The sequence below is a fragment of the Aspergillus versicolor genome (assembly GCF_001890125.1).
Source record: "Aspergillus versicolor CBS 583.65 unplaced genomic scaffold ASPVEscaffold_3, whole genome shotgun sequence".
Taxonomy (NCBI): domain Eukaryota; kingdom Fungi; phylum Ascomycota; class Eurotiomycetes; order Eurotiales; family Aspergillaceae; genus Aspergillus; species Aspergillus versicolor.
Genome location: NW_024467526.1, coordinates 2,898,265 through 2,921,613, shown reverse-complemented (window position 1 = coordinate 2,921,613; position 23,349 = coordinate 2,898,265). Strand labels below are relative to the sequence as shown.

The following is a 23,349-nucleotide window of genomic DNA, read 5'->3' as shown; positions in this document are numbered from 1 at the left end:
TGAAGACCATGGCGTGTGTTGGGAACAGACAATCTAAGTCGGGTAACTTGAAGAGATTCATATAAGACATTGTAAAAAAAAGGCAGTGACATACAAAAATATAGCAAGTAGTTTCGGACAACTGGTCTGAAATGGTCTTGTCTCAATACTATACTACCACTACTTACTACTAAGTAGTTATTGATACAACCCAGTTCTCCTTTAATAGCGTCATTGTCGTTCCTCCTACCGCTACTACTCACGCACACCAGTCTGCCGTGGACCGTCCGCAGGCAAGCCTGCGCAGTCGCATCGACAACTTGGCGACCCCGACCCAAGGAAAAATAATCATGCTCGGGTTATATTGTGAATCACATAACATTGTCCGACTCCATTCAGTAAAACAAAAATGCCATGAATGCATAATGAGGTGGTCATAATGATCGTTGGATATGACATTTCCCGCCAAAAGGAGAAACCCGAAACAAACTAAGAATAGATTCAAAACACGCGCAAATGGTCCGTGAGAAAAACAACGAAAAGATCTACGATCACGGTACGCCGGGCTTCCTGTATGTTGTCACAGAGCGAGTGAATACGCAAAGCGCTTGAGAAGACCAAGTGTGGCCGTGGAAACTTGACAGGCGAAGATCAGATGGCGTATTTGCGAGTCCATTCACGTGCAGTTGCTTCGTATCGGGGGCGGTCGGTCTTGTACACGTGCGCAATCTCAGGCACCAAGGGGTCATCCGGGTTGGGGTCTGTGAGCATGGAGCAGATCGAGAGTAGCACTGCATTTCATGTCAGTTTCGCAAAAAGACGTGTGGAGAAAGCCGGTTTGACTGACCTTTAGAGATTGTCAGGGCAGGGCTCCATTGGTCACGGAGAATGTCCAGACAGATGCTGCCGTTCGAGTTGATGTTGGGGTGGTAGATCCGAGTGTTGAAGTTGACCTTTGGAGGCTTGAATGGGTAGTCGGTAGGGAAGTGAATCGTCAGGAAGAACACGCCGCCTGAGTATGGGGAGTCACCCTACAGCGATAATCTGTTAGCTCATATAATCATGATACCTCGCAATAGTAACCGTTTGCGAAAGGAGAGAATCTGACGTACGGGACCCATAATTGTTGCTTGCCAGTGAAACTATTCCGAGAAAGTATACGTTAGTCCTGACTGTCACTCTGCCGTATCGCATGAAGGGACCTGCATCCCAACAGCCCCGCGGTAAAGGCGACTGTCGAGAAGGACAGACATGGGTTGGAAAGGCATACCAGATCTTCTCCGGCAGGACCGGCAGAGCAGGAAGAGGGAGGATCACTGTATCAAGATTCGTATGTTAGCATCGTGTGTGCAAAGTTGAAATTTGAGTATAGTCGCTGGCGGGCGGGTATTATCGCCCCCGCGATATGGTGGGGTGGAACACTGAAAGGAGGAATGGCTTACCGGCCGAGATCAGTGAGTTCCTTGTTAATTCTCTTGAGAGCCATTTTTGTTGATGTGAAGAAAAGAAAGAATAAACAGAAAAGAAGTTCTCAAACAACCGGTCGACGGTTGAGCAATGAGTGGTGTTATCGAATTTGAAGGCGGGTATCTGCAGAGTCGAGTGTCCACGGTCAGCAACGGTAGAGAGAAACTTTCTGCTTTGATTGACGAAGTAAAAGAAAAATAGCAGGAAGCTCCGAAACGGACAGTAGTCGACAGAGAGAAGGCAGAGAAATGTCGGGGACAGAGCGGGTGGTTATATACTCACAGGTTTGAGATTACGTCGCGCGAGGCTGGAGGAGGGGAAATGAAGAGAGAAAGAGAGAAGAAGAATGAGAAGCGGGAAGTGAGTGGGAGTGGAAGAGGATTACAAAATTACAAATAATACCGTCGCCGGGCGTTACCGTCACTAACCAGCTTTGACAACAATTGCGGGCTTACCGCCTGATGGATCAGGTCACATTGGGCGCTTCCGTACCGCTTTTTACAATACTGTACCGGGAGTGCACCAGCCACCTACGCCACAACGCCCCACTACCGCCTCCGCCCAAATGGGAAACTATACAATAAGCCGGGTGCCCATCATGGCCGACGAGAGAATAAGGCAAATCGCCCAGATCTTCCGTCGTTGTGTTTGGCTTATAACATTTGGTTGTATCTAAATCAATGGAAAGTCTGAGTAATCTCATCTCAACTAACTAGATTCCTAGACAATCATTCTTCATCTCCAGTGGAACCGCCGCACTTGGGTGTTGCCACCAGCCCGAGTCGCCGATTCGTGGTTCTTACACTAACTGGACAGGGACTAATGAACAAGGCTGAGTGCCGTTTGCTTGAAATTTCCAGGAGCCTCGATGTTTTATTCATGCTTCCGTAAGGCGGCAAAGCGGACACTCCAGACGCCCTATGTTACGAGGTGCCGCTATCAACGGTGGCCTTCGCCCAACATACTATTATTGACCCTTTCTAGGTACGCTTGGCCAGCCCTGCGGAACCGAAACTTTTACTCTATTTTTGACACGCCCACATGGAGGAGATCCACGTGATTTCATAAGTTTGAATATCATAAGGGTCTAGTAGTCTCAAATCTCTCTAAGGAACAGGTATAGTTGCTGCCCGGAAAAAGTCTCAGGAGCATGTAATCGGCTTCTTTTTCCCTATACAAACGCCTGTACACCAGTAATAGCGCGGCCCAGGATCAACGCTAGAACAAGTCAGTTTCTACTTGTCAAACCAATCATATACAACGGACACTTACCATGGATATCACTTTGTCCCTCATATGTTTGCACCACGAATAGGTTCGCTACGTGCCGACCAATGTGATACTCATCACTGGTAGCATTTCCGCCGAAAATTTCTTGGAGTCTGTTTACGGGAAGTGGGTTAGAAGAGCCGGAGTGTAGCAGTGGAGGTGTAACTTACATCCGAGAGTTGGCAAGCGCCCGGTCACAGTTTTGCCTCTTGATCAATGAAATCATCTCCGGTGTGGATTTTCCAGCGTCCTTCAGTCTGGCAACCTGGGTTGCGGCCAAGGTACCATATGTAGCATCCGTGGCGGCATCCGCCAGCTTCTTTTGAATTAGCTGGTACTTTGCCAGGGGGTTGCCCTTGAATTGCTTCCTTTCCAAAGAGTAAGTCCTGGCACGATCAATGCAGTCCTCAAGAGCTCCCATGGCTCCAAAAGCAATTCCCAAGCGAGCACTGTTGAGGCAGGTAAAAGGTCCAGTCAAGCCCTCAACATCGGGGAACATGTTCTCCGCGGCTACCGGACAGTCGTCCAACTGGATCATTCCTGTGATAGAAGCGCGGAGAGCGGTCTTGTTCTTGAGCGCAGGCGTCTCGATCGTTCCCGGTGGGCATTTGCTGCGCTCGACAGCAAACCCGCGAATCTTCCCCGTGCTTTGCAATTTGGCCCACACAACCAAGACGTCGGAGATAGGCGAGTTCGTAATCCAAGTCTTGCTGCCGGAAAGGAGGTATACACCTTTTTGTGTAGGGTGTTCACGCGCAGTTGTCTCCATTGATCCGGGGTCAGAGCCGTGATTTGGCTCGGTAAGACCAAAGCAACCTGCCAGCTTGCCCTTAGCCAGATCCGGGAGAAGTCTGTCTTTGAGTTCCTGGCTTCCGAATTCGTGGATGGCAGTCATGGCCAAGGAGCTCTGTACAGACATTCCTGATCTATACCCCGAATCCACGCGCTCCACCTCCTTCGTGATTAAACCAGAAGCAACTGTGCTTGCCCCTGCGCAACCATAGCCTTCAATACTGGCACCGAGTAAGCCAAGCTCGCCCATCTCTTCAAGGATCTTTCGGTCATAGTCCTCATTTCGATAAGCATCTATAAGGAGAAAATAGTCAAAGAATTAGCAAAGACATCCTTCTGAAATGCGGCTCGTCGCAGCGTAGAGATGTTGCGCGCATCGGATCACACGACTTACCCAGAACCCGTGGCTGCAATCTTTCTTGGCAATATTGTCTCGCGGTATCCTGAATCGCAAGTTCTTCCTCTGTATATAGCTCCGATGCGAGCAGGGGGTCTTCCCAATTGAAGGTTGTAGCATATCCACGCATAGCAGCGATTCGTGGCACGTTGCGGACCTGGCCTAGCCGGCCTGCCGAGCGCGCGGCGGTACGAAAAAGAGAAGAAGAGTTCATTAGGTAGAAGTCAAGAATTATACCATAGGTATTGGTGAAGGCAATTGAGCTTCAGTATGCTTCGAGCAGTTGAGAGAAAGATAGTACGTGGTGGCGCGAAGAGGTTTTGCGGGGGAAGTTCTCCAAGAGGCAAACCTCGGCAATATGTTCGGAGGATCTCTAAGTGACCGACCAGAGACGAGCCCAAGGGTAAAGGTGACAATACAACGCAGATTGTGTTAACCAAAGTATAGATACGAGACTGCTATACCCTGCCTTTGAGCCTCACTATATAGTTGAATCAACCCGAATCCCGCGGAGAGGCCAGGTGCTGCTTATCAGTATATCCGCGGGAGGCTGTTGGAGCCGTCGGAAATACCAGCCAATAACCGATCCAAAGCCGGCACCTCATTGGAGGCGATCTTCCACCTTGCTACTCAGTAGTGTAGTCCCAACTACATTACTTGGGTATTCATTCAATATGGATTTTACAATCATTAAATTTCTATCAGTATAGTACCGTACAATCGTAATGGGTAAATCCACAATACTATTACCCCACCCCCAAAAGGCCGCCGCATTACATTGCCCTAGGCGGAACTGAGCAATATGGGCCGGGCTGTTCACCTCAAGGCGCGGCGCATTGCCGGCACTTGATGAAATGAGGACGGTCAGTGAAGGCTTTACAGTATACATGCATGATAGCCGCCACACAGGGCACCCACGCATCGCCTTTCGCCCAGGATCTTTTCCAGTACGTAATTGGGTTCCCAAGTGAATACTGGTGCAACAACGGCAGTCCAATAAGATCCGACCAAGGGGTTCCTTTATGAAACTGGGCCATATCCGACTTGTGTTCGGAGGAGGGAGAGCACACGAGACAATGACCTGATGTCAACCTCTAGGTTCCCCTCAATCCGGGGGTTCTGCCATGATCCAGAAGATATGACAAGGCTATCAAGCAGGCATCTGGGATTGAAGAAAATCGAACACTCCAGTGGGGAAGTATTCTTCATCAAATCCCCACAGGTCAACCATCATGGGATCCACGGAACCCTCAGAAAGTCCGTTTTGTTGCTTCATTTCGGATTCGAATCCATTGCCTCTCTCCGCAGATAAAGGAGCAACCCCTAAGAGGGGAGGTGGGTGATTCAAGATCGTGTCACGCTCGCCTAATGGTTCCGCTCCAGGAATTATTACAGGTTTGAACATTGAAGCATTATCACGGGGCCTGTGTCCAGAGGGCTGTTGTGAGCCGCAGGTTCGCTTTTCCCATTCCTCAAGTCCCGTGAGCATTTTCCTTAAGCCACGAGATATATGATGGCTGAGATGGCGCTCACTAGCTCGCTTGCTACATGACACCATCAGCTCAATGATTCGGCCGACCAAAGAACGCACATATGACACGTCGATATGGAGGCCCGCGGACGCAATCGAATTTTGCTGGCTTTGGCCGCTCTGGGTAGCACTCGAGCAGCCCTTAGCAGCAATCTTCAAAAGGAAGACGGCCGCAAATGTGATCATACTGTGGAGGTACAGCGGAACACCAACCAAAGCTCGTTGTATGTCAGGTTCATCCAAGACTACCATGAGTGTTCCGATCGCTGATTCAATAGCTATATTTGCGCGCTTTTTCCTTTCAGTAGACATGGGACGCGTCGAAGTCGAAGAGTGATAGGTTCGCAGCGCGACAGAATTTAGCTGCAAGCGGCAGAAATTATAGTGTAAGAATACAGCTTTGTAAGGGTACGCACCAACATACCGACTTCCAGCTGCACCAACAGGCGGTCAGTAAGGCAACTCAAAACGTCACTCGCGATGGGGTAATAAATGATCATACCTAAACGTGGTAGCCATGCGGATCGCCAATCCCCGAGGTCAGCGTCAAATTTGTCTATCGTAGAAAATTCACTTTCTGGAACCTCTAGGTCAACGTCGGGGCCGAAGGCATGGTATATCCTAGTGAGTATAATGAACAAATCCACCTGGCTGTGTAGGCGGAGGTCAGACTGTGATACCGATGGGGAGAGTATAAAGGTGTGATGATTTGTGATGCTGTAGTCTTCGTGGATTATAGGTGGACGCCCGTAGGCAATAGAGAAGTGATGTTCTAAAGTCTGAGGAGGTCAGCATCTACTCGAATATCGCAGGCGGGGAAAGAATCGCGCTTACATAGAGGAGATACCAAAGCCTAGCCTGTTCTTTGTGTTCCGGAGAACCCAGCGTGGCTCTTCGGTAGGCTTGATGGAGGTTACGTTCCGTCGCAATCCGCACTGCATACCCTGACAGCTTCCAGCTTACATCGGCGAGCCAGAATGCCCCTATACACAATGCGCGCAGATCATCTAAAGTATGATGCCTGTCGAGCATCGATTCCGATGCCAACTTTGCGAACTCGGTATAACATGTATCGAAAGTCCGCTCTTTATTAGGCAGGTGGAGAGCGGTTACGGCGAAGATGGCAGCAGAGAGCATAGAAGATGAGTTCCGCAAAGATGTGAGATCCTTATGCACCAACAATATACCATCCCATAGATAGCGGTTCAGGACGCGGTCGAAATGATCAAACAATTCCTCTGCTTCTTGTAGATCCACTGCTCCGCGAGAAACAAAATCCGTTACGAGATCATGCGCATGCTGTCGTTCAGGAGAACTAGCCCGGATATCACTCAGCTGAGTCACTTCATACAAACTTCCCATCGGAGCAGTAACCAATGACGTTGCACCATTCTCTTCCTTATCAATAGCATATTGCGGTGGTGGTGGCTGTTGTTGTCGTTGTTGTGGTTGCAAGGTGGTTGTAGGCGGGTTCGGTTTCTCAGCACCAGCGTGGGCTGCGATATCAGTTGACTGCGTCGGTCTATGACCCATATTCGGAGGGGTATCCTCTATTGACGCCGTTGACTCTTTGCGACCTCTCTTTCTAGGAGGCAGTTCAGCCGACCTTCCGAACGCTTGGTAGTACGACAACTCAGGTAATTGAGCTTTTCGAAGTAAATCGGCCATGGCAAGCTCAATAGTCGACTTCCACCTGCAGTGTAACACAAAGCCAGTTAGCAACTCCTTATTAGATCACAGGCTGCAAGTAGGGGGGTAATATTTACTCTGCTTCGTCGTCAAGCAATGTCTGGAGGCTTTTGTTGACGACGCACTCTAAGCCCATCCGGCGACATCGTTGACAAATAGTCTCCCCCGCACTCATATCACATCGGACCTTATGCCGCTTGCACTCCGTGCAAGCACGTATCCTTCGTGATATCTTTGGGACATGATGCGGGCTCTGACGTGCGTCATTCTCCGACTGAGATTGCTGGAGGGCGCCCCGGGGGGACGACCCCGAGGAAGCCTCGCCATTGGCTTCAAAGTGAGGGTGACTCCTTTTCATTGTGCAACGAAGGTGCTCATCGCCTAGCATGGGGCGCTGTCATCTACTTTCCAGGGTTCTCTCCGCCTTATCGTCTGAAAATAGAATCTATGCTATGAAGCAGCCGCAGGCGATTCAAATGGGGGAAAGGAGGGGGTAAGTTTGGCGGGTTGGAGAAGATCGGGGCCGGTCGAATCTACTGCTCCTCTCGGAGTAGGCTGACACTCAAGCGGCCGCTGGTCCCTGTGACCTGCAATTTGTCTGCGGACTCCGGAGCCGAAGTGCAGGGAAACAAATTCCGATGGTCAGATATATGGAGAAATCACGGCAGAGTCTTCCCTCATCAATTATCCTAGATTCCGTCCCAAGGTCGGCTGGCGTTCCCAGACCCGATCCTCTGCACCCAACTCCGAGCCTTTGGACCGGAAACTTGGGGAAATCAAGTGGGGTTGGTCACATGTATCAGCGCTTGCCGCCGCTATTCCAGATACGGTCTAATGATGTCGGCGCGTTCAACGCGTTCTCCGGCCGCGCCTGGCCCTCTTGCCTGGATATGCTCAGCACTTCAACCGCAAACCTGTGATCTTGAGCCCGTCCTGCTCTGAATAGGTCAGAAAATTCAATATGGGTATTAAGCGTGAGTAAATCTCTTATTTTTATTATCAAGCTGGCAGATCCCCGGATTTTTTGCTCATTGCTGCCGTGACTCCCAGACCTCTACCAAGTGATCTCAGAAAATGCGCCAGATGCTATCAAAGCAGGAGATATCAAAGCTCATTTCGGCCGAAAGGTCGCCATCGTATGTTATATCCCTCAGTTTTTCGATTGGCATTGAGAGTCTTCTTGTCATGGCTAACCTGCTCTTTTTCGAATATAGGATGCGTACGTTATCGCCTGACTACGAAGACTAGAATCGCCGGGATTCAATGCTAATAAAATGCCACAGATCGATGAGTATCTATAGTTTCCTCATTGCCGTACGCTCAGAAGGCCAGCAACTCATGAGCGACACCGGAGAAACTACGTCGCACCTTATGGGCATGTTTTACCGGACGCTACGGATGGTAGACAATGGAATCAAACCTCTGTATGTCTTTGATGGAGCTCCACCGAAGCTCAAGTCGGGTGAACTAGCCAAGCGAAGTGCACGGAAACACGAAGCCACCGAAGCACACGAGGAAGCAAAGGAAACCGGTACCGCAGAAGACGTCGAAAAGTTCTCGCGGCGGACTGTACGGGTGACAAGGGAGCACAACGCTGAATGCAAGCAACTTTTGAAGCTGATGGGGATTCCGTATATTGATGCCCCCACTGAGGCGGAAGCGCAATGTGCTGTGCTTGCCCGTGCAGGGAAGGTCTACGCCGCGGCTTCCGAGGACATGGATACACTGTGCTTTGAGTCCCCCATCCTGTTGAGGCATCTTACTTTTAGTGAGCAGAGAAAAGAGCCCATCCAGGAGATCCACTTGAACCGTGCGCTGGAGGGACTGAACATGGACCGTGATCAGGTACGTAACTTATTTCGCTGGGAGTGGCGCTCGGTTTGCTTATTTCTGTTTGACATAGTTTATCGATCTTTGTATATTGCTCGGATGCGACTACCTAGAACCCATCCCCAAGGTTGGGCCCAACACCGCCTTGAAGCTGATACGAGAATACGGCACCTTGGAAAAGGTGGTTGAGTCCATCGAGAACGATTCCAAAAAGAAATACACCATGCCAGAATCCTGGCCCTACCAGGACGCCAGGGAACTCTTCATCAACCCTGACGTCCGAGACGCCAACGATCCCGAATGCGACTTCAAGTGGGACGCACCTGATGTTGACGGCCTAATAGAGTTTCTAGTGAAGGACAAGGGTTTCAATGAAGACCGAGTGCGCAACGGCGCTGCCCGACTACAGAAGAACCTAAAGAGCGCACAGCAGTCCCGTCTGGAGGGCTTCTTCAAGCCTGTTGCCAGGACGGACGCAGAGAAGGCAAACCTCAAGCGCAAGCACGATGAGAAGATTCAAGAGCAGAAGAAGCGCAAGAAGGATGAAGCCAAGGCGAAAAAGGAGGCGAAGTCGAAGCCTCGGGCTGCTGTATGAGGTCTGTCACTGTACCAAAATAATAAAAAGGATCACGACCACATGGCTGGGAAGGGCGTTCATCGGTGTAATTACTCCGGAGTGAGGGTTGAAAATTTGTTCACAACATTAGCTACATGGACACATACCGAGGGCCTCGATGCCCAGTATCATCTGCTACTCCCTTTTCCAGTCCCGTAAACGGCCGTTGTAGCTCCGCGGCAAACGACAACAACAATTTCCGCAATGGCTGCTACCGAGGTGGAGGTGTCGCGATCTCGCGCGCAAAGCAGCTACCAGGGTCTAAGTTATATAGACTTGAGTGTGACATAGACCTTGTCGGTCCCTTGTGCAATATATACTGTGCTCGACACGCTATTTGTAGTTTTGCGCCTGGTGGTCTGACGCCCTGAAACTCTTGTTTGTTGTTGATCTGCTTTGTGTGCGGGGTGCGCGTTGCGCGTAGCGCTGAAGCCAAATCGCAAAACACCTCAGCCAATATATGGCATCTTTTTATATATTAACGTAGCGGTGTAGAATAAAATATAGACAATGGTTTTAAATATTAATATTTGTTAAGGCTGGAATTGGTTGCGTGTAAACGCATATGGTGTTTGCTGTGTGGAAGAAATATATATTTTCGGAACGTGGGCGTTATGACGTGCCATATTTCCCATCAATTAACTAACTAGCTTTCCAGGGAATAACTAAGGATCACGCTACACAGTGACTAATTCAATGCATAATAATCAACCAGCAAACTACATATACAACTCCACTAATTGTTATTTCCGATTCTTGAACGCTACGTAGTATCTTGATGTGCTTCGCAGCCAAGCATTCCGCGGCTGTTTGCGGCCATGATGTTAGTGAACCGCGACGGATCCAGACACCGAGAGCACCTTCAACAGCGTTGCAGCTTGTGATTCAACATTTTCTTTGTTCCGCATAGGCCAATAATGGATTGAATTAGAGCAGGAGCATGGGCCTTGCGTGGACCAACTACTAAGCATCAAATTTCTTGGCTCGGGTGCGTGAATTAGTATCCAGCATTCAGAGTAGAGAATCCGGGGAACGGGGCAGCGGATCGTTGCTGTCAAGGTCCTGTTCGTCATAATCCAAGTTACTGAACTCTAAAGCGAGTATACATAGGTTTGCACTGCGGGACGCACAGCCTCGCCAGCAAGAGTGGCGTGTAGTTACTGCGCAATGCCCGTCAACAAGAGCGGACAGCCAACCAGGCAGGCAGCCAAACCACGGATCCAGATCTGGATCACGCAGAAGCAGAAGCGAAGGTGTAAACTGGGTGGCCCGGCGGAGAACTGAAACCTTCGAGCAGACTGCTTGGGCCCATACATCATCTCCCCTCGTGACTTGTTTTGGGCCCAGCCCACGAGGGCCCCTTACTATCTAGTCCCGTCACCTCCCAGCGCCCGGATGCAGTAACCCAGGGAATCCAATGCAAGGGGATAGATCTACCTGGACGTAGACAGATACCTGAGAGGCCCAGTCGCCTACTGGCTTCAACGCTCCCGCGCAAAATGCTAGGAGGCAATGAGCTTGATTGAACCGCAGAGGTTGTTGCATCATCGACTGGAAGGCCGTCTCATCTGGCGCTCGACTAGACCAGTGATTTTGAAGCCGTAGCGCGACTTCCACTCCACAAACTAGGATAAATGAAAGCGCCTGGATCAATATAATAAGTACGATCATCAACAATGCGCCAAATTTGCCAAACTGAGTGAGCGCGCACGTTTTTGTGTGGAGCGACAAACGCTCGGGAACAAGCTACTACGCAGGAGTGATGCGACCTGAAAGAGCGCAAACAGTCGCGACTCTCGACGCCAGAAGAGTGTTCCAAGCCGCTCAGTTGGAATGTTCATCGAGTGCCGATCGACTTAAAGTACCCTACAGAAAAGGAAATTCCCGGGGGGTGGACAGAAGGAGGGATAAAGAACTTGACGGGGGACGCGTTGGAAAGTTGGGAACGCAGAGTGGGAAAGCGCCGGGTCAAGAGGCAGACGAACACCAACATTTTGACGAATGTTTACTGCCAAAGCACAAGGGATTAAAAATTCCAAAAAAATACGTGAGTAATCTAGATTGGCCAACCAGCGGGGCGGAAAAGGCACAAATAAAGAAGAAGCGAGAGCGAGGCGAGAAAATGGAGGGAAGAGAGGAGCAGCTTGACGTGTTTTGCTGGTTGCGAGTGATCTTGTGTCAACACCGGCTGCCCTATATAAAGCGCGCATGCCCCGCGGCCTCCCTTCCTTTCGCTCTCGATTCTCGACTCTTTTCTACTTCCACCATCTCTCCACCCACACTTTCCGTCGCCTGTCGCTGATCTCTCAGTCTCCAAGATCTTCTCATCTTCTTCTAACTTCCTATTTGATCATCTCGTCTATCCCTCCTTCACCATGCCTCCCAAGAAAGCTACTTCCACCGCGGCCAAGAAGTCGTCTGCCGGCCCAACCCACGCCTCCTACCGTGGTATGTTTTTACTGATCTTTCCACCCCACCACTTCGCGTCATGATAAATCTAGTATCGCTGTAGTCGCGAATAAATGCTGATTCGTTTCATATAGATATGATCAAGGTCGCCATCCTGAATGTGAGTTAATCACGCTGTTTCTGGGCTACCCTTGGATGATGCTGTCGGGCGGGAGCAACCTCCCGACCGTGACACGTCTCCTCATGATCATCCCAACACCACGTCGAATTCTTAATTTTTTTTCATCGTAATATCGATCGCTAATCCCTTTCGCTTCAGCTGAAAGAGAGAAATGGTAGCAGGTATGTTGTTTTGATGTTCTTGCTCGCCCCAGTTCAACCCGCAGCTCAGCGGCGTCGCGACCTCATCGTCCTCTGTCATCATCACCTTGTCGCGTCGCAAACTAACCACCGAATCTTCATAACAGCCGTCAGTCGATCAAGAAATACGTCCAGGCCAACAACAAGCTTGCGCCTGCTTCCCAAAATGCCTTTGATAGCCAGTTCAACAAGGCGATCAAGGTTGGTGTTGAGAAGGGTGATTTCCTTCAGCCCAAGGGTAAGTTTGATCTCTGTCGCGCACCCCAACCCACCACCCTTTTTGCACTGCGCCTGCTTCTGCTTATGCTGAGCATCTTTCTAACCCATGATGCCGTCTGATTTTATCTTATTTTATTTTCGGTCTTTTTTGAAGTAGATATGCTAACGCGTTTGTCAAGGTCCCTCCGGCCCCGTGAAGCTTGCTAAGAAGGAGGCTGCTCCTAAGCCCGCTGCAAAGCCCGCTGCGAAACCCGCTGCGAAGGTAAGCATTCTCGTCTTTGAGTTGTGTAAGGCGGTCGTTTCTGACTCATCTTTAGAAGCCTACTGCTACCAAGGCTGCTGCCACCAAGAAGACAGCCACTAAGAAGACTGACAAGGCGGAGAAGGCTAAGCCCAAGGCCAAGAAGTCAACCGCTGGTGTTAAGAAGTCAACCGCTAAGCCCAAGGCCAACACTGCAAAGCCTCGAAAGGCCACTACATCTGTAAGCTGTCATCACGCTAGACTCTATTACGTTCATTGCACTGACCTCCAATAAGGCACCAGCTGTCGTTGACAAGCCGAAAGTCGTCAGTGTGACTAAGTCCGGTCGCAAGACCACGACGACGGCAAAGCCCGCCGAAAAGGCAACCAAGAGGACCTCTAAGAAGGCTTAGATTTATAGCCATGCTTTGGAGATTGTTTTGAGCGTCCTCTTGATATTTTGACTTTGGGTTTACGTGATGCGCTTCGGGATATATCTTAGGTTGTGTGCTCTTTCCTTTCTGATGTAATTTCTTTTGCTTGAGACTCTTTTTTGTGACGAGTCTGGGAATTTTGTTTTCCCTTTATTGGTTGGGCCGGCGTTTTGCGATGGATTTTTGGAATGGGAACTACTGCTTTCTTGCTGTGATCTCGCTGTGAGGCTTGGGATCCAATTGTTACTATGTCTACGTCGAAATTATTTTCGTTCTGCTGCTCCTGTTCCCTGGTAATGAATCACTGCTGGCTGTAGGGATCCAAGTATTTGGTAGGTGGTACTTGATTTCTGGCGAAGGCGTAAAGCTCCTGGATTGCAAAAAGCTACAAGGTGACCCTAAGCGTGACTGACATTAGCTAGAAATTATCATCGCACCCTTTCTTTGCTACATAGTTTCTGCGGGCTGTTTCAAGTGCACCAGTGGTGTGTTGCTGTAATATGAGCATGCTGGAGTGAGGTGGGAAATTAGGGTTCGAAGCATAAAGTTGTGCATACGGATCGAAGTTGGTCCGTTTTTATGCATGACACCTGATCTGCTTTTGGGTTCAAGCTGAAGGCACCATAATGACAATTGAGAGCAACGTTGAATAATATATTGTTTGACAAGTGGAAAAAGTATTTGACTCGCATCTTGACTAGATACTGAGTAGGACGTTCAGTTATGAGAAGGGTTGTCCTGGGTTGTACTGTTTCTAAATATAAGATTACATGTTATACTGGAGTTGTACAAGGTATGATGGATTTACGATTCAGCCTTTTCAGGCTGAGTTATCTCACGCCTGTCGACTCGAGAACAAAAAAAAATCTGTTTTAACATAAGAGAGAAACATCTGCAAACCCCAGCTTCAAATGAGCCGAAAGAGCACCAACCCCATTATATACCTTGAGGTAAAACTGACAAAAGAATCGACCAACGTGTGAGAATTGAGAAACTGAATAGTGGAGTTTGCATGAACCACGGACAGTCCCCGTCTCCCCCTGCTTTTCAGGAATCCCCCGACAACTAGGCAGTAGCAATAATGGCCACACAACAAACATCAGGGGCCCCTGTTGAATTTATTCTTTTTGAGCTCAAGAGACCAGTGCTAAAATAGAAGAGACGGATACTATTAACTCCATCGTATTCAACGCCTCAGGCATAAATAATACCCTTGATTTGCGTATATTACGCGCATTTACTGCAGACTTACCGTACCAGGACCGCCCGGCCGGCCCTGCCCAGTGCGCTCTCTCGATTTCCCAGACGCTCAGAATTAAGGCTGTTGCTGTCCTCCGACTTCCATCATCGCTCCATTGATTCTTCGCTTCGTCGTTATTCTCCCCCCGACAACCCGCCCCCTCTTTTGCCCCTTCTTGGATATTCTAATCTTGTCCGCCTTATCTCCTCAACCCTCTCTCCACAGTCGCACCCTCTTGCGTGCTTCTCACTCCCGCCTTCCTCATACACGACGAACACGCTGTCGGGAGTGCTGTCCTGTTGACCCTCGCCTTATCACCCTTCCCTGTCTGCCGGAACATGGTAATCAGTCTATAAATAATCTGCCACGCCGCGGCTGGCCGCTCCTGTGACCTCGAAGGTTTTTTCGTCCTAATCCGCCATCTATCGGTTGTCCTCCACCCCTTCCTTGCAGTATCGTCTCTCGCCCACTGCTCAATCGAGTGTCTAGCGGAGCCCTTCACTGGCCCCTCCCTCGCACCTCCTCTGCCTCCCAACTCATTTCGACTTGCCTTTCCAACATTCCTGCGCCGTTCGCACCTCCCGGCGTCCAGCCCGCGACCATGCCGTCATTCTCGAACGATTATCCTTCCCAGACGGCCACGGCCACGACTACACAACCCCGTTCGTTCGGTGCGCCTCAAGAAAGATCACACGATAAGAACGCTGTAGGGAATACGTTTGTGTGGACAGATTGGCCCAATGGTGACTCCAATCACCTTGACACTCCTCCGACCGATCGCCATCTCCCGAATGGCAGCAGCTATTCATTGACCGGACCCCGATCGAGCGCCAGTTCCTATAATCGAGATTTCTTGCAATCAAAAGATGGAAGTCTACACTCACTAGGGAATGGATCCGCTCGAGAACCGAGGGATGGAAGAACACCATCGATTACGATGGATAAAGAATTCCCCCGCAAGTCATCCGATACAGGTGTCGGCTCAACAACGGCGTCCATTGCTAGTCAACCGGCCAATGGATCGTTAGTAAATCGTCGATCGCTTAATGGAAAACATATGATGAATGGGGATTACTCGCGACCATCCGTTGATGAGTTAGTCTGCTCCGACACAACGGGCAATCCTTCAGCAGCACGACTGTCGAATTCCTTTCCAGAAAACAGTGGCTATCTTTCCCCGGACTCCGGACGCCTGTCTCCGACCCAGAAAAGCCCGTATCGCCATTCATCCCCACCAGTCGCTGCGGGAGTCAACCGTAGCAACACGCAAGATTCGGCGAACTCTAGCTTTCGACAACGACATACGTTACAAGTTCCGAGGAATCCAAGTGGTCGTCGAAGTAGCCGTGATCAGCCAGATGATTCCGCATACAGCAGCGGTCGCTTATCTCCTACGGCGGGAGTTCGCCGTTCATCTCTTGGTTTGACTCGGCGCACCACCCGAACAAATCAGTCCGATACTATGGATGAGGCGAACCCGGACGAAGATGCAGCTCGATGGGCGGAAGCCATCAAGCAACGGCGAGCTTCGAGAAGGAAACGTCGTGAAGAGGAAGATGATGACAGGGTGGTGGTAGGAACGAAGGTTGATCGAAATCACGCCAACTGGGTTACATCCTATAATATGCTCACAGGCATTCGGTTTACAGTTTCCAGGATCAATGCGAAAATGGACCGGGAGCTAACACCTGCTGATTTTGAAGCGAAACACAAGTTTTCTTTCGACATGTATGTTCAGGTCTTCTGAGGTTCCTGTTATAATTGGTGGTTAACTGACTTTTTCCTTTTTCCTTTTTTTTTACAGAACTGGGAACGAATTAACGCCGTCTGCTCAGTACGATTTCAAGTTCAAGGACTACGCGCCTTGGGTTTTCCGTCGACTGCGATCAAAATTTCGGCTTGACCCTGCAGACTACTTGATGTCTCTTACGAGCAAGTATATACTCTCGGAACTAGGCTCGCCAGGGAAGAGTGGTAGCTTTTTCTACTTTTCCAGGGATTATAAGTATATCATCAAAACCATCCACCACGCCGAACACAAACTGCTGCGAAAGATCCTTCCCGAATACTACAAACATGTGGAGCAAAACCCGAATACGCTGATTTCACAATTCTACGGCCTCCACCGAGTCAAGATGGCCTATGGCCGGAAGATTCACTTTGTTGTGATGAACAATCTCTTCCCACCGCACCGTGATATCCATTCCACCTTCGACTTGAAAGGATCCATGATCGGGCGCGAGGTGAGCGAGGAGTATATAAAAGATCACCCCCGGTCTACCATGAAGGACTTGAACTGGGTTCGAAGAAATCGCCATTTAGAATGTGGCCCAGGCAAACGTGAATTCTTCCTAGCCCAGCTTAAGCGCGATGTGGAGCTTCTCAAGCGGCTTAAAATCATGGACTATTCCCTTCTGGTGGGTATACATGATTTGGACAAAGGGAATGAAGAGAAGCTCCGTGATAAGACTCTCCAGGTCTTCCAACCCGGGGCTGACCGTGAAGAGGAGATCCACCCCAATATGTTGATTCGCACACCGTCCAAATTGGAGAATGAACGCAAAGCGCGTGAGCTTCGAATGTTGATCCAAAAAGAGCGCCCAGTCCCGCTCGATAAGGCGACTGCAAAAATGCCAGACGAGATTCTCGATGAGCGAAAGTTCCATGTCTTTTATTCTGACGATGGCGGATTTCGAGCTACCCATGAAAACGGCCAGCCTGGCCAAGAAATCTATTACCTTGGGATTATTGATTGTTTGACACATGTTTGTTTCTCCTACGCGCACTCGTTGAATATTTAGCTAACGACCCGAGCAGTATGGCACCATTAAAAGGATAGAAAACTTCTTTAAGAGCCTTGCCAATGATCGGGCCCAAATATCACCGATACCACCGGAGGGCTACGGCGACCGCTTCGTCAACTTTATCAGAAAAATAACAATGTCCAAGGAGGAAGCAGAACGAAACCGAGAATCGGAAGCGGCCGAGCAAACAAACTTTGACGAACCAACCGTACCACAAACGGATAATGAATCGTCAGAATACAGTTCGGTTGGCCCTCCTGGCCAGCAACCAGCAGAGACTGGTCCCTCTGGGCCCAATACGTTACCGATCGTTGACGAAGCCGGTGAGGCCAGTAGCGTTGGTGGACACAGTCAACGTAGCCCCCGTCTAGACAAGGAGCTCCCGTTACCACCGAATCACGGCACTCAGCTGTTGTCCGAAAAGCAGAACGGAACCTTTCAAAACGGGCCAAATCCCTCTGTTTCTGTTTGATGAACAAGAATACCCGACGATCTCTATCTCTTGTGAATACCTCTTTTGATCCTTATTTTGGCGACTTTGATGATATCCCATTCGCAATGTTTCCATTTCCCCATTTATAGGGCCATGGTGTACTCCTTCATTACCCACGCTATGAAAGCCCATCAAACCACTGAGTCAAAAGTGATAGTTTTGATGCTCCAATGATTAATGCAAGCGAAAGCATTGGCTGCCGAGAATTCTGCACTGTCACACCAAATCGGTTGCTTGCTGTTGATATTATTATTGCAGCAGCCTGGCTTTTGTGTTTGCTGGATAATTTAGGATTGATCATGTTCTTGACCCTGATCATGTCCTCTACTGCGCTCTGCCGCTTATCATATTAGACACTGTCTGATTCGACTCTCTTTTGAAGCGCCTGGGAATGCTTTTACAATTCTTCGCGTTTCATTTTGTTTCTCTCTTATATGTTACGATCTCGTTTAGGGAACCTTCTGCCTGCAAGCAATACCAGCTGCAGTAGGCTTGACCGGCACGTTTTGGTTTCTGCCAGAGCGTGCAGAATACCTACCCCCTCACTATATGCCATCCGTTGACTCCATTTCCTTTTGTTGCTATCCGAGAATGCTCATTTATTGAGGCTCTCAACCTGTCGTTGCTTCACAGCCCACATTCTTTCCTGCCTTTCCTGGTCTGACATAATTTGCGCCGATTGTCATCATTTGGCATTGTATCCTATTTAACTTTTTCCTACTTGTATACTTGATTGGGGGACCGACGTGGGTTTCGCGTGAGAATGTTTTGAGCGGCTTAGCCTTGTCGGTTTTGTTTCGTTGATTATTTTGGCAATCATCATTTTCTTATCACCCCATGTTTATAGAGAACTGATAGAAGATGCGTGAGTAGAGAATTGATACCAACATCGCATTGTTTGCTTTTGGAATACATACACTTGTTCTGAAACCTTTTCGGCGTATTCCATTATTTCTCTACCTTCCTGTTTTGTAAGTCTTTTGGTGGGGAATACCCAAGCTCCCAGGTGGTATTTTCCGTGGAAAATAGCAATCAAGGATAAAAACTTGTAGTTACGTCTAATTTTATAACCAATAAACGGCCCTAAACTTTCTTTGTCTATGTAATGTATACTATGATTTCCTAGATTCTCAAGCCGTCTTATCAGACTGATGATCAATATGAATATGGTACAGAAAAGGAACGCATGAAGATAGCCAAACAGAATAGTGCAAACGGTAAAAGTACTGGTACATAAAGGTAGACACAACTCTATAAGATAATGTTATGTCGGTAAGATGGAGCCAACTGTCCGATCCAAAGAACAGTCCATCTAAATGCTGGTATGCCAGATGAACCACACGCCCTTAGGTGTTCAATCGTGTCACAATAGCAGCTAAGCCAATGGTTTGTGTTTGATTTGATTTTGAACTGGGGTTCAAGGATGACTGTAGGTGTAGCTTATTTCCTCCGGTTCATGGTCTTCACACACATCTCGATCAGACCGGCCTTTGCTTCGCTATCAGGGAAGGGGCTGATCGCAGCGATCGCCTTGTCTGCATATTCTTGGGCTAGAGCTCGGGTTTGTTCGACGCCGTTGGTTTGATAGACGAGGTCGCGGGCCTAAGAGTGAGGGGTAGTTAGCTATCTGTTTTCATCAAAGGGAGGAGTGGGCCGGTTCCTGAGTAGAACGAATGGGGTGAAAGGGCGCACCTTTTGCACGTCTCCTTCCTGACAGAATTTACGACCAACCAATGGGCCTAGTCCGGGGTTCTGTTTCCAGGCGAAAAGAAGGGGAGCAGTCGCGAGACCGAGTTCAAGGTCTGCACCGGCAGGTTTGCCAAGTTCCACGCCGCTAACGGTGTAGTCGAGCATGTCGTCTACAAGCTGGAACGCTAAACCCAGGTTGCGGCCGTATGAATAGGCTGCCTCGACTACTTCAGGTGTGCTGTGTCCAAGTAAGGCGGCTGCGCGGCACGATTTGCTGATCAGACTGGCGGTTTTGAGGTAGGTTTTCTGGAGGTAGTATGAGATGGTCTCGTCTGTGAACACGGGGTTCTTCTCATCGGCAGCTGTGTTTTTAAGCTGCATGAATTCGCCCTCGACGAGATTTGCGATCACGGTAGCTAGTAGCTCTGTAACCTCGGGGTCGCGCAGGCGCGCCAGGGCAACGGAGGCACGACCGAGCAGGAAGTCACCAGCCAGAACAGCCATCTTATTTCCGAACTGGGTGTTCGCAGAATTAGAGGAGCGACGAGTGACGGCGTTGTCGATGACATCGTCGTGGAGGAGGGAGGCAGTATGGATCAGCTCCGTGATTTCGGCTAGTCGTCGTTGAGAGGGAAGAATGTTCTCATCGCCGGCGAAATCGTATTGACCTGCTGTCGAGGACGAAGATGTAAATCGGTCGAAGTCTGGATTGGTATCGGCAAGTACGGAAGGAGATGTAATGGGGTCATTAACCGTCTCAGACGAGTTGGAGTCTGTGGCCGATACAGAACGGTTCTGCGGTGGAATAGTTAATGCCGTTGCCTGGGACATGAGCAGTACCAGTAGCGGACGCATATGCTTGCCCTCACTTTGGGTGTAGTATTTCGCCACTTTATCCAGAGTGGGATGGCCTGACCCGAGCAGCTGGCGGATGTTCTTGCTGAGAAATTTGAGTTCTTTCCCTACGATCCTCAGCGGGTCGACCGATATGCCAGGAGGAGCTTTGGGCAAGCCCTTGAAGAGAGTCTGAGCTGCAGAAACGGCGGCGCCGAAGGGAGAAGCATCTTTCCGTCGAGAGGGGTGATATTTGCGTGTTTGAAACTGGTATTGGTCTAGGAGGAAATCGTTGCGGAGGCATTGCCGGCATATCGGTGTCGCCTGTGGTGTGACCGGTGATGCGAGGGCCAGCTTGCGAGCTGGAATTGTACGAGCTTTCATGCTCAATGCAGAGAGGCTGAGAGTAGATGACCTTTCAATGGAACATATGCATGGATATGATAGCAATACTTAAGTGAAAGTGCAAGACCTCACTGTTCCGAGGAAGCAACTGCAGTTGTGAGCGTCGAAGTGAGTCCGCAAATCTTGGAAGTTTTTCTCCAGCGCCGACAGACCGCCGATCGGGCCGGAACGGAGCCTCAACAGTGAATACCAGGACAGCTACTTCACTATTTATGATGCTAGGACAAGGAACAGCCTCTGTTATTGTGAATTTATGTCTCACCGTAGAACTTCTCTTATCTAGAAAATTTCAATTGAGTTACAAAGGCTCTCCGGGAAATATGTATGCGCCCACCAAACAAAGAGCGTGAGCTAGACGACAGAACTAATGCAGCTGCCCTCTAGATCGAAAGAAACAACCCAGGAGATATAGAAAACAATTGAATACTGGAGCATCAGTCCCCATACAAGATCCGAATGATGGTGACATTGCGATATGAACACAGAGTAGAAAGACCCCCCTATCAACCCCAAACAAGAGCAAATTTGGAGTTATGAGTGAGACGGAAATTTGCAAATTTGCACGCGCATTAGAACCCGTCGGGCTCCTTAGATGGCATCAAAGTCTCCACCCGCATCTTCATCGTCTATGTCTCCTTCCTGGATTTCCTTCGCCAGCTCCCTCTCGCGCTCTCTCGCCTCCTGCGCGCTCTTGAGTTCAAGGCGATGCTGGTTCATTGGGAAACGCATGGCCTGGAAAAGCAAGTTAGTTAGCATTCTAGGATAGAAAGAGGTCCCACGAATGTATAATTACCTTGACGCTCTCGTCATGTAGACCCAAGCACGCCCTTATACGCTCATGGAAGACTTCACCAGGCTCCCTAGTAGCGTATATATCGCCGACCTCCTTGCTCTTCATGAAACCCCGCTCATGGTCAAGGGTTGCTTCAATAACACCGTCCCTAATTGCTTTGGCAACAATATACTCGGCCGACTCTTCGCTATCCAAGCCCAGGCGTAGGCAAATGTCCCTGAGCGAGATGCGAGAGTAGGAGAGAGACATCATGCGGATGCCCGTCTTGATCACGTTCTGCCGCAGACGTAGGATGAGGGTGTAGGTACCATCCTTCCGGAAAGTTGAACTGTACGTATTTACAATGTTCAAGAATCCATCCAGGTCACCAGCGCTGACGGCCTGAACGAGCAGGAAATAAGGATGCATAGCCCGTTCGAGAGCCGCCTGCCTGAATATCGCACGGTCAGGAATATCGCCCATCAGAAGCTCAACGACTACAAGAAGCTTGTGGGAAGCTTGGTAGAACCCCCGTGCACTATGGCTTGACGGCGATTTCCGGGTGGCACCGATCAAATGGCCATGAGCCTCGGTATACTGTAGCTGAATAGCGCGAATGCGACCCAAGTAATAAAGGTATCGAGCAATTTGGTTGTTGGATGCCGATGGGGGGAAGTGGTTGTGCGAAATCAGCAAGTCAGCCTGTGATATATGAGAGGTAGACAGGTAGTTGCGGAGAAGAAGCGTCATCACAGTGGCCTGAGTATCTACATCCTTTCGTAAAACTGCCGTCCGAAGGGCCGCAAGTAGTGGTTGGCGGATTGAAGTGACCGTTGCAGCGGGAGATGGTGGAAGAGGAGCGATCTCCTCAAAGAAGAGGGAATAATAGAAGTACACACGGGCGGCGAGAGAGTCGAGTGTACGGCGGTTAAGCGTTCGAAGTCGTTCGATCAGACCTGTTGAGAATTTGGCGCCTTTCTGAATCTCCTTTCGATCATACAGATAAATTTGAACTAGGATAGACAGATACGTGTCAATCTCAGGTAAAACCTCTTTCGTAGAAGGCTTTGTCTTGTCAGTGTCAACTTCCATCTTTGAACTAGCCTCATCGAAAGCGTTTTCTTGATCGATCGCACCCAACAAGAACGAAGCCGAGGTGCTTGACTTTGGGTAAGCGTTAACGATGATCTCTGCTAGCACATCCGATGTGACCTGTTTGCGCATTGATGATATGGATCTCAAGACGCGGAGAGTAAACCTGGGATCGAAATGGGTGACAGCGCGTTCGAGAAGCGTGAAGTTTGTCTTGATATCTGAGTTACGTAGAAAAATAGCCCAATTAGCGAGCTATAACCGATCCGGTGAAGTGGTGACAACCAACCTTGGATTGCCTTGGTCCTAGGGTCAATCTCAGACACAGGCTCCTCGCCTTCGGTACCCTCCATGGCCATATCGCCTTCCTGGTCCTGGCCTTTGTCGCCGGATACCCTGGAGCCCTTGGTGGGAGGCACTACAACAGTCATTTTCTGGTCACCTTTCCGGTCCTTGTTGGCGTTGAATGAGGATGTAGGCCCACCTGCCGTATCCTCTTCCATCTCGACGTCCTCAGACCCATTCATGCCATTCTTCGTCGAATCGGCACCGTTAGTTTGCGCTTGATCTCGCTGTTCTCCCATGCCGGAGTCTGAAGCGGTGTTCGAAGTGGCAGCCTTCGTGGACTTGCCCTTGTTGGCGGCGGCGCGAGAAGGCGCAGGCTTATCCTTATTGGAGCTTGAACTCTGCGAACCAGAGCGAGTCTTCTCACCGTTAGCAGACGAAGAGGTATCTGGCTTGTTGTTTGATCTCAAAGAGCGCCTCTCAGCCGGCATTTTCTTTGGTG

At 49.6% G+C, this 23,349-nt stretch overlaps 9 protein-coding genes across 9 annotated transcripts; 4 read left to right on the top strand and 5 right to left on the bottom strand.

The window, feature by feature from the left end:
- Positions 1-630: 630 nt before the first annotated feature.
- ASPVEDRAFT_126940 (putative ubiquitin conjugating enzyme (UbcD)) lies at positions 631-1,465 on the bottom strand (the record flags this gene model as incomplete). Its single annotated transcript, XM_040806406.1, has 5 exons — positions 631-770; positions 827-1,010; positions 1,092-1,121; positions 1,250-1,295; positions 1,422-1,465. The coding sequence occupies 5 exons, from the start codon at positions 1,463-1,465 to the stop codon at positions 631-633; spliced, it is 444 nt and encodes a 147-aa protein (XP_040666439.1).
- Positions 1,466-2,328: 863 nt separating this feature from the next.
- On the bottom strand, positions 2,329-4,469 carry ASPVEDRAFT_40220 (acyl-CoA dehydrogenase). Its single transcript, XM_040812089.1, has 4 exons — positions 3,902-4,469; positions 2,886-3,801; positions 2,719-2,828; positions 2,329-2,664 (listed from the first exon to the last, which is right to left on the bottom strand). The coding sequence occupies exons 1-4, from the start codon at positions 4,116-4,118 to the stop codon at positions 2,618-2,620; spliced, it is 1,290 nt and encodes a 429-aa protein (XP_040666438.1). The 5' UTR covers positions 4,119-4,469; the 3' UTR covers positions 2,329-2,617.
- Positions 4,470-4,578: 109 nt separating this feature from the next.
- ASPVEDRAFT_40219 (uncharacterized protein) lies at positions 4,579-7,862 on the bottom strand. Its single transcript, XM_040812087.1, has 4 exons — positions 7,202-7,862; positions 6,270-7,128; positions 5,938-6,214; positions 4,579-5,869 (listed from the first exon to the last, which is right to left on the bottom strand). Exons 1-4 carry the CDS (start codon positions 7,480-7,482, stop codon positions 5,055-5,057), a joined length of 2,232 nt encoding a protein of 743 aa, XP_040666437.1. The 5' UTR covers positions 7,483-7,862; the 3' UTR covers positions 4,579-5,054.
- Positions 7,863-8,085: 223 nt separating this feature from the next.
- Positions 8,086-9,549, top strand: fen1 (multifunctional nuclease RAD27; the record flags this gene model as incomplete). Its single annotated transcript, XM_040814532.1, has 5 exons — positions 8,086-8,098; positions 8,175-8,260; positions 8,339-8,343; positions 8,408-8,969; positions 9,028-9,549. The coding sequence occupies 5 exons, from the start codon at positions 8,086-8,088 to the stop codon at positions 9,547-9,549; spliced, it is 1,188 nt and encodes a 395-aa protein (XP_040666436.1).
- Positions 9,550-10,795: 1,246 nt separating this feature from the next.
- Positions 10,796-11,324, bottom strand: ASPVEDRAFT_587357 (uncharacterized protein). Its single transcript, XM_040815433.1, has one exon. The coding sequence runs from the start codon at positions 11,239-11,241 to the stop codon at positions 10,948-10,950; it is 294 nt and encodes a 97-aa protein (XP_040666435.1). The 5' UTR covers positions 11,242-11,324; the 3' UTR covers positions 10,796-10,947.
- ASPVEDRAFT_587456 (uncharacterized protein) lies at positions 11,112-12,139 on the top strand. The gene is made up of 2 exons (XM_040815435.1): positions 11,112-12,018; positions 12,114-12,139. Exon 1 carries the CDS (start codon positions 11,333-11,335, stop codon positions 11,870-11,872), a length of 540 nt encoding a protein of 179 aa, XP_040666434.1. The 5' UTR covers positions 11,112-11,332; the 3' UTR covers positions 11,873-12,018; positions 12,114-12,139.
- On the top strand, positions 11,755-13,401 carry ASPVEDRAFT_587359 (histone H1/H5 family protein). The gene is made up of 7 exons (XM_040815434.1): positions 11,755-12,018; positions 12,114-12,139; positions 12,299-12,321; positions 12,447-12,577; positions 12,738-12,820; positions 12,936-13,040; positions 13,096-13,401. The coding sequence occupies exons 1-7, from the start codon at positions 11,946-11,948 to the stop codon at positions 13,210-13,212; spliced, it is 558 nt and encodes a 185-aa protein (XP_040666433.1). The 5' UTR covers positions 11,755-11,945; the 3' UTR covers positions 13,213-13,401.
- A 1,673-nt stretch (positions 13,402-15,074) lies between these two features.
- Positions 15,075-17,749, top strand: ASPVEDRAFT_127541 (1-phosphatidylinositol-4-phosphate 5-kinase; the record flags this gene model as incomplete). Its single annotated transcript, XM_040806467.1, has 3 exons — positions 15,075-16,201; positions 16,278-17,238; positions 17,291-17,749. The coding sequence occupies 3 exons, from the start codon at positions 15,075-15,077 to the stop codon at positions 17,747-17,749; spliced, it is 2,547 nt and encodes an 848-aa protein (XP_040666432.1).
- Positions 17,750-19,210: 1,461 nt separating this feature from the next.
- ASPVEDRAFT_127974 (proteasome regulatory particle lid subunit RPN3) lies at positions 19,211-23,338 on the bottom strand (the record flags this gene model as incomplete). Its single annotated transcript, XM_040806508.1, has 5 exons — positions 19,211-19,372; positions 19,463-20,670; positions 21,310-21,430; positions 21,492-22,783; positions 22,852-23,338. 5 exons carry the CDS (start codon positions 23,336-23,338, stop codon positions 19,211-19,213), a joined length of 3,270 nt encoding a protein of 1,089 aa, XP_040666431.1.
- Between the last annotated feature and the right edge of the window lie 11 nt (positions 23,339-23,349).